At 34.2% G+C, this 16,489-nt stretch overlaps 3 protein-coding genes across 5 annotated transcripts; 1 reads left to right on the top strand and 2 right to left on the bottom strand.

Moving 5' to 3' along the window:
• The first annotated feature begins 391 nt into the window (after positions 1-391).
• LOC141721482 (uncharacterized) lies at positions 392-4,790 on the top strand. Of its 3 annotated transcripts, XR_012574741.1 has the most exons (5): positions 392-846; positions 1,732-1,785; positions 2,573-2,698; positions 3,344-3,511; positions 4,265-4,790. XR_012574741.1 is itself a non-coding variant. In XM_074524424.1 (4 exons), exons 1-4 carry the CDS (start codon positions 466-468, stop codon positions 4,421-4,423), a joined length of 720 nt encoding a protein of 239 aa, XP_074380525.1. In that variant the 5' UTR covers positions 394-465; the 3' UTR covers positions 4,424-4,790. The 3 variants fall into 3 exon arrangements, 2 of the variants coding, with proteins under 2 accessions (XP_074380526.1, XP_074380525.1); XM_074524424.1 differs by lacking the exon at positions 3,344-3,511 and having other exon boundaries at positions 394-846; XM_074524425.1 differs by lacking the exons at positions 2,573-2,698; positions 3,344-3,511.
• Positions 4,791-5,845: 1,055 nt separating this feature from the next.
• LOC141717282 (aluminum-activated malate transporter 4-like) lies at positions 5,846-9,361 on the bottom strand. Its single transcript, XM_074519370.1, has 6 exons — positions 8,925-9,361; positions 8,711-8,848; positions 7,682-7,945; positions 7,467-7,603; positions 7,230-7,376; positions 5,846-6,905 (listed from the first exon to the last, which is right to left on the bottom strand). Exons 1-6 carry the CDS (start codon positions 9,280-9,282, stop codon positions 6,273-6,275), a joined length of 1,677 nt encoding a protein of 558 aa, XP_074375471.1. The 5' UTR covers positions 9,283-9,361; the 3' UTR covers positions 5,846-6,272.
• Positions 9,362-9,777: 416 nt separating this feature from the next.
• On the bottom strand, positions 9,778-12,263 carry LOC141721481 (large ribosomal subunit protein eL13z). The gene is made up of 5 exons (XM_074524423.1): positions 12,113-12,263; positions 11,361-11,473; positions 11,085-11,218; positions 10,269-10,427; positions 9,778-10,176 (listed from the first exon to the last, which is right to left on the bottom strand). The coding sequence occupies exons 2-5, from the start codon at positions 11,464-11,466 to the stop codon at positions 9,955-9,957; spliced, it is 621 nt and encodes a 206-aa protein (XP_074380524.1). The 5' UTR covers positions 11,467-11,473; positions 12,113-12,263; the 3' UTR covers positions 9,778-9,954.
• Between the last annotated feature and the right edge of the window lie 4,226 nt (positions 12,264-16,489).

The following is a 16,489-nucleotide window of genomic DNA, read 5'->3' as shown; positions in this document are numbered from 1 at the left end:
TGGGCAATTAATGATAAACACTATTCTTATTTTTTTCCCAGTATAAATCTAAAACCATTATGGATAAAAAAGAACATCCAATCTCGAAAACTATAGTTGATGATAGTATATATATATTCAACTACTCGCAATATTTATGAAAATCGACACATTCACAATCATCATCTTATGAAAATATCCAACATACATTTATATACAAATATATTTTATATTTTTTTACGTTACCTAAGTACATAATTAGTACGAAATTTAATTAAAATATTCTATAGTACCTATTTTAAAATACGGATAAATCTCATTTCAAATACTTTATGGTGAAATAATAACTTATTCATGAAAAAAAATCAAAATTCAAATATTTTACGAAACAAAAACATAAAAAATTAACACATACACCCGAGCACCGAACATAAAGTACGTGAAACTTCCCCAAACCTCTACACACAAGCACCTCACAAAATATCCATGGCGACAAGCCTTCCATGGCGCACCTCTCTCCCTTCCAGGTCACAACACCTCCATTTCCACCACTCTCATCTTCTCTCCACGCGCCACTCCACTTCTCTCCACGCGTCTCGCCGCAGCAACTTCGACGACTTCTCCAGCCGTTTCCACTCCGGCCAGCTCTGGCGTGACTTCTGGCGAACTGCGAACGAAGGCTTCGAACAGTTCGTTTACGAAACTCAGAAAATTTCCGAGAAAATCGACCGGAAATTCAATGTTTCGCGGCGGTTTGGTGACGTGGCTGAGTCGGCGAAGTATCGCGCTAAGGAGATTGATCGTGATTTGAGGATTTCGGAGAAGTGGAGGATCTTTTGCTTTGATTTTAATATTTACTTTCCTTTGGTGAGAGTTTTTTCGGTTCGATTAATGTTTAAGTGTTTGATTAGTTTATATGAAATGATTGTGTTTTGATTGGTTTAATTGATATAACTGTATTTATATGTGAAATAATTTTAGCTGAAATTGGAGAGCTATCGGTTCGGTTCAATTAATGCTGTGTTTGAATATAGCTGAATTTGCGCGAAATGATTGTGCATTGATAAGTGAATTTGAAAATTATTGTATTTATATCTGTGAAATGATTTTAGTAGAAACTGGAGAGCTATTGGTTCTGTTCGGTTCAGTTTATGTTGTGTTTGATTTTAGGTGAATTTGCATGAAATGATTGTGTATTGATAAGTTTATTTGAAATTAGTGTGTTTATATGTGAAATGACTTTAGTAGATATTGGCCTTCGGTTTCAGTTATCACTTATCGGTTAGGTTTGAGTAATGTTGTGTTTGATTTTAGGTTAATTTATGAGAAATTATTTCGTGTTAATAAGTGTATTTATACATGAATTGATTTAAGTAGAAATTGGCCTTCGGTGTGAGTTATCAGTGCGATTCAGTTTAATTAATGTTGCGTGTATTTTAGGTTAAGTTTTGTGAAATGATTGGGTATTGATAGATTTGATTGATAGACGTGTATATATATGTGAAATGATTCTAGGTTTCTTATTGAAATATATTGTGTATTGATAAGATCAGCTGACATATGTATCTATAAATTTGAGTGTGTTTGATTTTAGGTTACGTTATGTGAAATGATTGGTTATAATTATGTATATGATAACCAATGGTGGGAGTTGTCGATTAGTGTTGTGTTTGATTTCATGCTTATTTAAGCAAGTGATTGGTTATGGTGACGTATTAGATAGATATTCATATTTGTTCGTTATTGTTGCAGTACAGGGAGCGGATTACTGACTTTTTCAATTCAACTCTGGGACAAACAATCATGGTATGTATTGTCGTCTATTTTTGAATCGTGGAAAAATGTTAAACAGCTTATCTCTTGTTATATATATTTATGAAGATACAGAAAAAACAAGGAATGATACCAACAATAGTAATGATCCGGCTAGTCTCCATAAATTTGTGTAGTGCATATTCTTTTCCTTAGCATTTTAGTATTATTAAACATGCAAAAAATTTATATTTTTAATTTATAAATTTTCATCTTGTAAATAAGACAACCGAACACCCCTGTTAACTGTTTTTAGATGCAACTATTTAAATTTCTAAATTGTTCTGGCAACAGAATGTCGGTGACTTCTCATTAGTTGGTCCATCAAATGTGTAGTATAACATTCAAGTAAATTACCTTGTTGGGCTAAATTTTGTCATGGCTTTAATGCTGTACAAATACAAAGTTTATCTTCCTGTCTGATGAATACAATAAAAATTAAGATTACAGCTTACCAACTATGATGTCACTGTCAGTTTATCCCTTTATTTTATGGTTGTATTGTGGAAAATATAGAATCTTTAATACTAATACGCACTCCCACTTCTATAGATATAAGGAGAGTGGGATACTTTTCTAGATGTTCCTTCACAAATTTAAAATCTTAAATACAGGGAATGTTATTGTTAGTATGATACATCAGGTGTTTTGTTAGTTATCGAATATAAGAAACAGTAGCCCCGTTGCTTTTTCTGTTAAGCATCCTCTTACTGTAGGTACACAACTATATGAAAACTAATGTATGCCATTATGCCTAATTAGTTTATGTTGGTACATGTAGATGATCTTCTTCTTGTGGTTCTTTCTATCTGGATGGTTAATTCGGTGTATAGTTATCTTCGTATGGTTCGTACCTGTTGTTAGTCCTATCCTCATGGCGGCTTTTGGTAATTTTTTCATTGTGAAGGTAAAATCTGGTTGCAGTTGATGTTAAAATTTATTGTACGATTACTATTGCGATAATTGATAATAAAGTGCTTGCATATGGCTATTATTGGGGCAGTAGACTGATCTTATCATTGCATGATATTGATCCTATTTCATACGCATGTCACATAAAATCAGATTATTATTACAACATGATGACTTAAAAACAGTTGTGTCATTAGTATTATTTGCCTCTAATATTTGATTTTTTCCAGAAACTACTAATATCTATCATGTAGAATTTTACCAGTTTGCTTTAGACAACAGGTCAATAGTCACGTGAAACTTTAGTTTGTTTGGATCGGTACGATAAATTGTGAATTGGGTCGGGTCGATATAAGGATCCTTTTTTATTTATGTAATTTAATTTATTTTTATACTAGTTATAGGAAAGACAATATTTTTCTTTTCAAGTAATAATATAAGTATAATTAATCAATTTATATTATGATAAAGACAACTTAGTGAGATAGTCAAACAGAGGACAAAATACATATATAACAATAAATTTGTATAAGACAGCTGTAGTCCATCTTATCCCAAAAAGCAGCACCAGGTCGTCATCGATATATACCCTATATATACAACCCATCATCCCTTATCGTCCTTTTTCGTTTATTTACAGTACCCGGAATAGATCAGGCGGGGTTCGCCGAAGATGGCGAACTGGTGCGTGAACTATGGTGATCTGGATTGAAGTTGACCCATGTTCCGGTGCGAACGAACCAGTTCACGGATCCATAGGCCGACCCACGAACCATGCAACACTGAGTCAAATTATACTTCTCCAAAAGTTTGCCACTTTTCATTGATTGTCTTCCTTCAAAAGTGTAGAGGCGTATTGAAATGAATAGACTACTTTCTAGTTTTAAGTCGAAAGATTTGATTCTCTGTGAGCAGTATGCTAGATTGTGACGGGGTCCAAGTTAGAAAGAAAGATTTATGTTAAATTGAGCTGCACTACACTATTTCAAATTTTCCTAAAAAGATAATCACTTGTTCTTGAATTCATTTGAGTGCGGGTGGCAGTTTCAGGTAATAGGTTGGGTTCATGTTGGGTTGGCTGTGCCCGTTTCCTATTTTTAACCCGGACCGAACTCAAAACGGGTTGAAATAATATACACGAACCAACCGGCTTGGGTCCTTGTTTACCCGAACCCAAAACGAAAGTGCGATATAGCTCAGCACACAAGATTCAGTCAGCTAGCGAAAAAGAGTAGAACCAAGAAAATGCCAGATTTGAAATTTCATCTTATAGTTTGAAAAAAGTTCTACAAGATTTTTTTCACATTTGAAAATTTTATCATCTGCTGCACAATCGAGGGTATAATGGGAACTACCTTTCTGGGTTTGGTTTAGTAGCAAGCTTATTCTTTTTCACTGTTAGATGGTTCATATATGCTTTTTAGAATTATTCCTCATGTTTAAATGTGATTAATATAGATGTTAAAGTATCCTAGTCAGTTTAAATGTGATTAATATAGATATTTTCCAGATATATATATATATAGCTCTGTACTGATTGGTTTTGTCAATTTTATCATAGGGGTCTTGTCCTGCCTGCCAGAGGCCGTTTGTGGGACTCAAAGCCCGAGTAGTCCGCTGTTTAGGCTGTCGTAACACTGTGTGGCAGCCGAAAGGGGGCAAATCAAGTTCCTCAAGCTCGAAACCGGAGATCATTGATGTTGAATTTGAAGAGAAGTGACCGCTGATTTAAGAATATATTTCCTGAATTGCATAGATGCAAGATGGAAAAAAGAGTGTTTAGGAAAATGAGAGAACAAAAAGTTCTACTATAGTATACCATGACATATATACTTTTGTTGGGAGGTAGCATGTAATATTTGCTCGTGTTGTTACTGGCTATAGGAGTTTTAGCATCTATGTGGTTTTGTCAATCAGTAAAATATCGTAACTTTTGTTAATGAAGTTGAGAAAGGGTAGCAATAGTATGAGGCATTTTTGTATTCTTTCTTTATAGAGTATCCTCAAATGTATTGGTGATCACTCCTTGCATATATTTGCTGAGGTTCTTTTTCTTAATCATAAACTGTGTTATCTTCCTTCATGCAGTTCTTGCGCTTTGCTTCCTGGTAAAGAAGTTTTGCCAGTCTCAAATATGTTGCTGATTTGTTTTCAGTTTCATGTTATTTGTACTCCTGAAATATATTTTGATTGTTTGGTCTGGGACATTCAAGTTACTTATATATTGTATTAGTATCGATGTGAGACTGCTAGAACAGTAAATTGAAAATGGCTGGTATCATCTGTTTCATCGCATCTTGTCCTCAGTGAAGCAGTAACTGGCTTGATTTCGCCCTTGATAGTTTTCAAGGAAACAGCAAGCATTCCTGAGACCCTGATCTCCTTTTTCCTTCATAAAGTTTGTAGCCTTGTTTGCGGAAGGGTTGAAGGGTTATTCTTAGAGTATAGGGTAAATTATATATTTCTTTGAAGTTGGTAGAGCTCCTCTCAGTTGCTTGTTCTTGAAGTTCAAGGTAAGCTCCTCAAGTTTTAGATTAAATGTGACCCATCTGTTTTCATTTTGACCTGTATGTCTTGTACTTTTCTTGTTGATATCAAAGACTGTTTCCTGATTTTGATTTCTCCTAAATCAACCCCCTTCTTTATTGATTACTGATTGAATGCACTCCGGTAACAATTACATATATAGATTCCCTTTTCTGTACTGTTTCATTATAAAGAATACGATTACATTACAAGAAGGCGACTTGGATTACACAGCTGAAAACAAATTATCAAAAAAAATGGTAACTAACTAATTTGGATGCATTGCATGGTATGAGTAGACAGCAATGCTCAGATTTTTAAAGTGTAGTATAAAATACTATGAAATCTGAAGAATGCTATCTCTAAATTTTCATACAAATTTAGATAGGAAATTGTTCATTCATAATCTTTTAGGTTATGCAAAATACAAATCAAACATTATTCAGACTTGGACGCTCATTCCTGAGAGATACTTCTAGCCGAGACCGTATAACATAGATCGCAGGTGTTTTCAGGTACATAAATGTATCGAAGTTAGCAATCAATCTGCCACTGGACATTCTTTAGTCACTGCAGTTGAATAACATAACATGCATATGGAGAAGGTAAAGTGAAATTAACATAAGAGGGATAAGTTTTTAAGTTACACTAAAAATCTGTACTCTGAGTGTTTATAAAGCAATCCTTTAAATGTCTTAGTATCCTACGCCATTGGAAAGAGAAAGATTTATCACAAACATTTCCACAACAAACAGAAATCTGTATTTGTAACTTATTTACTTCATCCTGCCTCTTCTCCCTTTCCACAGCATCCGTGCTCTCGACAGACCAGAAGAATCAGGCAAGCTGATGATTACAACCATTGAAACCATGTGTGCTGGAAATGTAATTGGTTCCGTTGTGAAACTCCAAGCACAAGATGAACCATTGAACCAATTTAAATCCAGTGTAGCCATCTTTTTTATGCAACTTGGCCAGAAGGATCACGCAGAGTTGAGTGATGATTAAGAAAGAGCATGAATCCTGTTGCCTGCTCCAGTGACCTACTCAACAAATACATCTGTGTTTAATGAAGGATCTGTAAATTTTGCCTTCTCGCTGAGCTCCTCGAATGAAATAACTAGGTTTTGAAGCCTTGCAACAAACTCCATCAACAATGAGGTAAAGGTAGCTAATGAAAGTGCGCTTGCACTTTCATATGTATGTACCTCACGTTCATTAAGAACGGTGTCTCCAAGCATAGATAGCCGTGAAGGCCATTGTTGCTGCCTGGACATATCTTCAGATGAACCTAGTCCAAAAGAAAGAGCTTGGCTCATGTTGTTTGGGTTCCTTGGTGTGTGCATTGATCTTAAATGACCCGCTACTTGACTGAGGGAGCGTATAAGCAAATTCTTGTTTTCAGAATCCTTCAATTCTTGTATATTGTTAGGGTCCTCAGATTCCTGTGGCATTCTGGTACTTGCCCAACTGTCAGCATTAATTAGAAGGTATGATTTTTTGTCAATTGCCAGTTGCAACTCTTCAGCAGCATCGTGCACTTCTGCCAGCAAATCTCCTGGGCTTAATTTTTCCATCCTTTCAACCTTCGCTCCAACCTCAAGTAAAACTTTTGCACCTGCTGTGCCAACTTTCTGAATCTCGCTGCTAAAAACCTGGCGCAACTCAGCTGTTGCCTATAAGTGTTAAATTATAAATTTATAATCAGAATGGAGCATCTGTGCCTGTACTTGCTAAAGCCAGTAGAAGAGTGGTTGTATAACAATGTCAATGATGTTGCTCTTAGTTGCCAGGAGTTCATAACGGAGATGAAGAGCAAGAATAACAACTGGTACAAGTTCAATCCCAGCAATAATTCTATGCAAATCACTCGTATATTAGAAGGGCATGAAATTTTGAAAGATTGATTGTTTACACAAGAAATTATTGCAGCAAAGTTTAATCAAGAACAGACTTAGAAACTTAGATATTATTTGGGAGTTACTGATAAGTTAGTTTACCTGGATCTCGCCAAGTATACATCCATGCATAGCCATGATAGTAAACGCGCAATGCCTTAATGCACCGCTAACTTTGACATAAGTACTCCAAGGATAGTTAAATATTTTGTAACGGCCATGAGGAGGTTCCCATTCAGCAAAACCTAACTGCAGAAGCGATGAAATAAATCTTACACGGTCATATCATTCCTTAGTCAGGTCTAGGATTCAAGCTATACAATGAAGCATGGAGTATACCAAAGTTTCCTCTTGGCTAGTAGACTGTACAGCAGTTCTATATCCGCTGTACAATGGATCATCAGAAGCTTGATATACAAGAATTTTTGAAGGAATTCTTTCATATTCGACACATTCCAGGTACTTACTAACGCAGCCTGTAGAAAAGAGTATTTGAGTACATGCTAAGTATTTGAGTACATGCTAAGGAAATCTAGAATAGAAAGGATTCTGACCTTCCAAGGAGTGGGCAACTCCTCTAAAGTTTTTCACAACCAGTTTGTGCAAATCCTCGCCTGACCAAATGGGGTAAATGCATATATTTACTAGCATACAGACACCTGCTCCAACGGAAATTAACAACAATCTTGAAAACGCTGTTTTAACAAAATGTGACATCCCGGATACCAGAACAATGCAATACGTCAACAAGAAACAACGAAATCCATATTCATATTGCTTCATTGCAGGATGCTGTTTCAAATAGCTTGCAGAGAAACCTGAAAAACCAACATGCAAAAGACACGGTTATTCAAAAGGACATTGTGATTCGAATTTGATTACTTTTGGCTATTTTGTTGATATGTTTGTTTGAAATGATTTAGCTTAGGATACGATCACCTGCACTTTTTTCACACTACAAGGGGCTATGTAGTCTCAAACTCTATTCTTTCAAGTTACTTTATAATTTTATGTTATCGACTTGTAAAGTTCATTTCATGAAGGTTTAGTAATCCCAGTAGTCTCGCAAATGTACTGTAATGTGATGAAAATAGTGAACGGGGTTATCTAAAGGATCTTGTTGAATAGGCCATTGGATAAGAGCATCCACGGCGCGGACCCAATTCATGCATAGGGCCACGTGAAATGGTTTCCAAATGAAAAAAAGAGACTCTCAACCGTTGGAGCAAACTCAAACAAAGTGGGCAGTCCCAGTTTGGAGGTTCTGTCCCACTTTAGTATTTTATTTACTTAAATGTTAAAGTTTGACAAAGCAACGTTAAAATTTTATGTTATCAAAATCTACACAACTTAAGTTTAGTATAATGAAAAATATCGAGAACTGTGAAATGGTCGCATGACTGTAGCGATTTGGCCAGTTTGTTTTCTAATCCCACTTTTCCTTAGATGGAATGTGGGTGGGGTCTAAAAAAATAAGAAAGTGACCATGAGCGCTGTGGATGCTCTAAAGCTAGAGCAGGTAGCTCTATCCTAATCTTACGCCTTTAAAACAAACACTGTATTGTACTAGAAGAAAGCCAGACCTGCAATGAATATGCTAGTTACAATCACAACTTCTTGAAACTTTCCAGCCATCTGAGATAGCTGCGCATTACAGAGAGCCAATGCTCCAGCTAAAAGCGTTCCCACAGCACGATTAAATCCCTTACTAAGTGTAGCTCCTACAGACACAAACAAATCAAGTGAATCCAGAGGAGACAAAGATAACAATAGAATTTAACACGAATATTTCTATACCTATACTAAACTCAAACACGACGACGACAGTAAGGATTGCCCAGATTGACTGTTGCCCAATATAAGACAATGGCTCTCTAAAGAATATTAGAAGTGATACAATCACCAGAGCCAATCCCATTTTAGCTGCAAAAACAACTTTCCTAGGATCGGATCGACCCATTTTATATGCTTTAGAGAGGCAACCTTCAACATCGAATTTAAATTTAACGAATTTTTTCTGAAACCTTGACCAAGAACTTTCATCTTCATCACAGTCATCTTCCACATACCCTAATTCAGAATAGTTCTTTCTTGATACAAGCAATTTTTCTCGAGGCGTTCTTGCAAAACTAAATGATCCAATATTACCTGACATTTTTCTGTTAAGCTACTATGTAATAATATAATGTTCTGAACACAGAGAGATATGTATGTTACATGTACAAAAGAGAGAAGAACAGGGATCAGAATGGGACTAAATCCTCCTGGAAATTTGGGTAATATTATGGTTGACAGTGGACGTAGAAACCAGAAATCTTTTACACATCACAGAGTTAACACAACTCTCATGCTAAACTTGTGATTTTATCTTATTAAAGCCTTGACTATCAAACTAGCTTTATTAAAATCACATAGTAAATAAGTATGATTTTAAATTTAGGAAATAAATAAAATGTTCAGAAAACTTTCTATAAATCATAATTTAACGATTTCTTATGATATTAGAAATAATACAAGCAATGTAGGAATGTTAACACAGAAAAAAGTCCCATGTTTTTCTACTCTGCTATTTTGACAGTATGGCAAAAAACAAATTTTAAAATTAGTAGCAAGACAAGTCGCAAACTAGTACAGAAACTGTAGCTAAATATCGACAACGAAAATTATCATTCTAGCAATAAAAATCTTTAATTGCATGAAAAAACAAATCCTCACAAACTTCATTACTGATGATGTAAAATTATGTTCTAATAGCATATTCAAATTCAAAATAGGGGATGACAAATCCACTGAGGAATGACACAAGTGACTAGAATAGCAGAACACTCTACTTCTTTTCTTCCTTCTCGGCTTCGGCAGCTCTCTTCAACCTAGCACCAAGATGACGCTCGTGTGTCCTTTCTGCCCGAAGCTTGGAATAGGCATTGAATGATTTCATTTCAGCTGTAACCTTAACAAGCTCGACAGTTGGCTTTTCACGAACAATAGGCATGTAATCGCCTTGTACTTGAGTTGCATTTGCCAACTCTTCAGGGGCAGAATCACCACCCTAAAACAGAAAATTTGTTCAGATAATTTGCAAAAGAACAGTCAACATTCATTTATTTGTAATACTTGTTGAATTGAGATCATCAACAATACCTTGACTTTGCGAGCACGCCTTGGGAAGACAACAAGCTTAGCTTTGTAAGTCTTAAGCCTTTGCACATTAGTCTGGAGACCTTCCAGAGATCGATTGCGACGGCGATGATCAACGGCAATGCCAATGGTTGGGGCAAGTTTCTTTGGGATAGCTGCAGCCTGTAGTAAAACAAATACTTGGTTACAGAGAAATAGAGAAGCCGCATATATCAAGGGTATTAATATAGATTATTGCATCATAACACAACTAACATCTGATAAACAGAATGTACTTGGGGATTCCAGAAAAATTACTATCATTTAAAACATACTTGTTTCAACATGAATGATACAATAGCCTGCTAGAGAGCCACACGGAAAATTATCATACTTTCGTTCATCCCAGTATTGGGCAGCTAGTCTAAAAAAAATAGGTTACGTAGCCTGAATACTAAATGACTAGACCACTAATATTGGAAATACATAGGTTTGCAAGCACATGCAAGCATAATGAATTACAACAGGAGTTCTCTACAGTTAACATATAGTAGCAGTGCAAGTAGTCTATATAGAATAACTTCTTATTCATGGGTAGCAAGCTCGGGTACAAATTTTAATATATCAACACCAGATCAGTATCTTTATTGCATATTATAGCATTAAACTAAGTTTTGACTAGCTAAAAGTTGCCTAAAGCCACATAAAAGAAAACAAAAAAGCCTAATTTACTCCATAAAGAAATATAAAGGTAAAGAATAAGGTTGTTTTAAAGTAAAGCAAAGAAAAAACAACAATGGGGAGAAGTTCAAATACTAAGAAAGTTAATAGTTGGCACACCTTAAGCTCCTCAAGAGAGAAGCCCCTGCCAGCCCTAACTTTCATGTTATACTTAAGTGTCTGCCCGTGAACAATAGGACGAAGTGGACCAGCTGTAGGACGAGGAAAGGTCTTCACTGCCTTCTTTTGCCTAGCTGCATTTATCAATTAAAAAATACAACCTCAAAACCCAACTATAATTGTTTAAGTTACTCACATTTTCATCACAAGCTTACAAACTACAAAACAATAAGATCACAATCCTCAAAATGTATTCAACAGAAGCGAGTAGTTTACCATTTCTTCTCCTGGTCTTGCGAGCAGGCTGGTTAAACCAGGTCTTGATATAGTTCTGCCAGTGCTTCTTAAAGTGACCATTGGGAATAACATTGTTATGCTTCATCTCTTACCTACAAGATAAAAACATTAATAACTTAAACTTAAACTCCTTCAACTACACAACACAACCAAATTCTATAACAAATTCATCGACACCTAAATACAACAAACAACAAATCAACATCTAATAACCATACACGATACATCTCATTCACCTTCTTAATCCTAAATCCACATTTTCCATCAAAACAACAAAATAAAACTAACATCTCACGACTATAGAATACATTTTAACTATTCATAAGCCTAATTCTACACTCTCCGTAAAAACATCGACACTAAACAAATTAACATTCCGAAACTAAATAACCAAAATCTCACCACTATATAATACATTTTAACAATTCATAAGCCTAAATCTACACTTTCCGTAAAATAATCGACACGAAACAAATCAAAGTTCCGAATCAGTTAACCAAATATATCAAAACAATAACAACACGATAAAAAAATGACATACACACAATATACATACAAAACAATTGAAATCACTCATAAGCTTCAATTCGATACACAACAACCTCTTATCTCTTCAACACAAATTACATACGCATTTCAAATAAACAATGAATAAATGTAAATAAAATCAAGCTATTTAAAACAAATAGATACAATTTGTTAAGCTATAAGTGTATATATGTAATAGATACCTGAGGGATGTGACGGCGGCGGTGAATTTCCGGTGAGAGCTGAGCCTCGTAGTGTTTGTGCAAGGGCTAGTATTGTGAGGCGACTCATGAGCTTTTATAAAACCCTAGAAAACCAGAGTTTAGGGTTTTTTGGGTCGGCCCAAATGGTTAGTGCTACTTAATGGGCCTGGGCTTTTTTGTGTATTTTATACCTAAAAACATTTCAGTGAGTGGTAAGAAATATTTGCATGAGCATATATTTGTGTAGAGCTGACAATTTAGTATATGACACGATAAAACGATATGAGAGCGATACGATATAAATGAATATGTGTTCAACTTTTTGGTACACGAACACGAAAGTACACAACACGAAAGAACACGAAATCTAAACGGGTACGGATATGTGTTTACCCTTGAATACACGAAACGACACTAAAGTATACGAAATAATAAATTTATTAATAATTTTTTTAATATTTATATATTCATTTATATAAATATACATATTACTCTAATATTATATGTATATATACATAAAATTCATGTATATTTATAAAAATATATCCAAAAATATACCATTATATGTAAATATATATTTTTAATATATATGTAAAATTATATATGTAAAATTATATCCAACTATGTAATATTTTATATATTTATTTATTTATTTATTTATTTTATACAAGAAATGTACACGAAACGATGAGTTACGGATATGTGTTTACCCTTAAGTACACGAATGATAAATGAGTCAGATATGTAACCCTTCACTACACGAAACACGAAAGTACACGATACGAAAGTATACGAACGACATGAATTGCATGCTCTATGCTTGTGTATGATTAATATAGATTTAATATCCATAATGTAAAGAAAATTTATTTATAATACAATTTAGGTGTAGGTGAAAATTTGTGCAGGCTTGAAATCTAGTTAGATTAGTCAACGGGCCTTAATGTTTTTTAAAAATTTTCCATTACTCTTTTATTTAGTACTGCCTTTTTAGATATATAAATCTGAATATATCGGATTTTCCAAAATAATAAGTTTAAGGGAATTTGAAAAATATACTAACTTTTGGATATTTATTTGCAAATATACTCCACTTCTGCTCTCGTTGGTTCCCGTCCTTCCCTTCATGACTGTGTCCAATAATAATAATATAATTCTGAGATATTTTGAACATGACATTAGGGCTGAGCAAAAAACCGAAACCGAACTGAAACCGCTAAAAATCGGTAAAAACCGATCCGGAAAAAACTGAGCCGAATCTGAAAAATTGAAAACCGAACCGACTCCATGGTTCCGGTTATTGGTTAAAACCGAACTGAAAAAACCGAACCGAACCGAATATTTAAATAATTAAATAAATATATTATTTATATATAATTTATATAAATTTTATGAATTCTTAAACAATTTTAAATATCTAAGATTTTATCATTCGAACCAGAATTAATTCATTTGGCCTAAGATCTAAAACTAGAACTTTGTTTTGTTTACCTGGATATATTAGTTTTCCCTGTTAACCAAGCATAAATGCATTGAAATGTCAATCCGGAGGCCTTGTTTGTCACTTTTTTTGTAAAAAAATTATATTGTGTTGAACTATTAGTATTACTACTACATTTGCTAATATATTTGGAGTTCATGTTTCTTATCTCTCAACCAAGTCTGTGTAAATTTGGTACATTGTGTAAAACTAAAAATGTTGAAATAAATTTTGAATTAAATATATTTTTCTATTTATAATTGTATTTTCATTTTCTAATTTTAATTTCATCCGATTTTATAACCGAAACCGAACCGATTATAACCGAACCAGAGATTTTTGAACTGAAACCGAATCTGAACCGACGGTTACCATTTTCAATTTTAAAAACCGAAGATATATGGTTACGGTTCTGGTTTTATCCGGAAACCGAGCCGAGCCGAACCGACCCATACTCTCCCCTACATGATATGGTCGATGATGCTGAGAAGGTGTATTTGGAATTATGTGGAAGGTCTTTGAATCTGGATGTCACTACTTACAAATTTTAATTGTTCTTTATATTACTTTTGGTCCCGCAGGGACACTCATTTTTCGCTATTTGCAACCTCTGTTATAGAAATCGGCCGATTTTTCAAAAATCGCCGATAAATCGCTCAAAAATCGGTCAAAAATATTTGTCCGATTTGACCGATTTCTGATAAATCGCCGATAAATCATCTGATTTTTTTTTAAAAATCGTCCGATAAATCGCAAATCGGTGTCTCAACCGAATAAGTCCGATTTTCGAAATCTGTAACACTGTTTGCAACCACTTGGGCAACTTATTTTACAACTAAATGTAATTTTCAACAGATTTTTTCAAATTTGTGGTTGCATATATGGTTGCTAGCAGTTGCAGATATAGTTGCAAATGCAACCTCCGTATTTTTGCAATTTTTTTTTGAAAAATAGTATTTTTGCAATTTGTTTTAAAAAATGACAGTATTTTTACAAAATTTTTGTAAAACTTGGGTATTTGTGAAAAAAAACCCCTAAGTTTAATTCCTTTGAACAATATACATTTAGATATTAAAAGAAAATTGGAAGGCGCACATTGCAAAAAAATTTGGTCCCACTAATGAAAATGATTACTGCCATTTACCGTATTTCTTTTACATCCAGCTTCCTAGTTCTCCTTTTTTTTGATAAAAAATATCTCACTCTCATTCCCTGTTAACATGATTGAAAACTTATGATGCAAAGGTAATCAATTGCAGCTCAAATGGTTTTTTTATGATAAAAAATATCTCATTCTCGTTTCCTGTTAACATGATCGAAAACTTATGATGCAAAGGTTATCAACCACAACTCCAATGGGGGGTGTCGTGCTGTCAACGCCATGTGGGCACCTTGTTAGCACTTCATTGAAAATTATTGAGATGTTGTGGAATGCTAAGTGAGGTGATATAGGCTGCCAATTTGGGGTGCCAAAAATTGGCATCCCATAACGTGTCAACTTCATTTGTGATCCTAATGGTGAATAAATTATTATGACAATTTCGTTTGTGGTCACAATAATGAATAATTTATTATATTTTTAATTTGTTTGTATTATACATTTTTTTGTAATTTTAGTGAAGTTGATATCTATGACTACCAACTATTGGAGAGTTTTGTGAAAAAGAGTGCCAAAATTAATGTGGAAAAAAGAGACAATTAAAAATAATATTTTTTATTATGTGACAAAGTTGGCATCCCTCCAAAGGTGTCAACCATTGAAGATGCTCTAAGTGAATATAAAAATAATATCTCATAAGCCAAATGGCTCCTAAATAAATAAAAAAATAATTTTTTTTACTGTACAGAGTATTTTATTCTCATTAAGTCATTCTAGTAATCCAAATGGCAAAACGAGTGTTGACGGAGGAATTTGGGAGTAACAAAGTCTGAGGTTCGTAGCCGGAAATAAGATCTGTGATGGTGGTTCTTCGTCGGAAACGTGAACAGTAATCGGTGGATTTGATGAACAATGTTCGTCGGAAAATATGAACAGTGTTTGGTGGTGGTGGTTGTTAGTCCCTTAATAATATAACAAGAATTACAGAAGGGGGGCTGAATGGAATTCTTGAACCTTTTTTTCGAAATAAAAATGTTCAACTCGAATATAGATATAAGTGTTTTAATTAACACAATGCGGAATAGAAACTTAATTGAATCAAAATATAAGTAATTAAAAACAAGAGTCTTTCAAAACTTTTTGGTGGATTTAAACAATTCCACCAGAGATATATATTATATATCGAGAAGACTCTGTGTGCAAGAATGCTCACAGCTGCTTACAAATCGAACTACTGAGAATACAAGGAAATGCTAAAGATTCTGCTTTCAAAGATTTCTCTGTTTTTCGTATCTCAGCTATATCATTTTATTTGATACGTTCTTGGTTTATATATTACCAAGATTACAAAGTCAAAAAGACTAAATACATATAAAAACTATCAGTCTTAAGCTTTGCTGCTTTTCGTCCTCTTTTACCCAGTTAATAGGCTTCCATAGTAGATTTGTATACATCTCGACGGTTGTGCTCAGTTTTCATTGTTCAACTGTTGTTTGAATTCTTTATATGATCATCCGTTGGACTTTATGAATATCCGTTGGATATATGATCATCCGTCGACTTTCTGAACATCCGTTGATGACTTAGTTGATCATCCGTCGACTACTATATTAAACATCTTTTGATAGTCATTTGATCATCCGTCGATGGCTTTGTTAATCATTAGTCGGTAGCTATTTTGGCACTTGACTTCATTTCACTTATGCAATATTACAAGACATCATTTATATACAATTAATCAACCTATTCTGCATATCTAGTTAAAGTCAACATGACTTATAGGCTACTACAGAATCTA

The sequence above is a fragment of the Apium graveolens genome, chromosome 4 (assembly GCF_009905375.1).
Source record: "Apium graveolens cultivar Ventura chromosome 4, ASM990537v1, whole genome shotgun sequence".
Taxonomy (NCBI): domain Eukaryota; kingdom Viridiplantae; phylum Streptophyta; class Magnoliopsida; order Apiales; family Apiaceae; genus Apium; species Apium graveolens.
The sequence above is the reverse complement of the archived record's forward strand: the minus strand, read 5'-3'. Positions and strand labels throughout refer to the sequence as shown.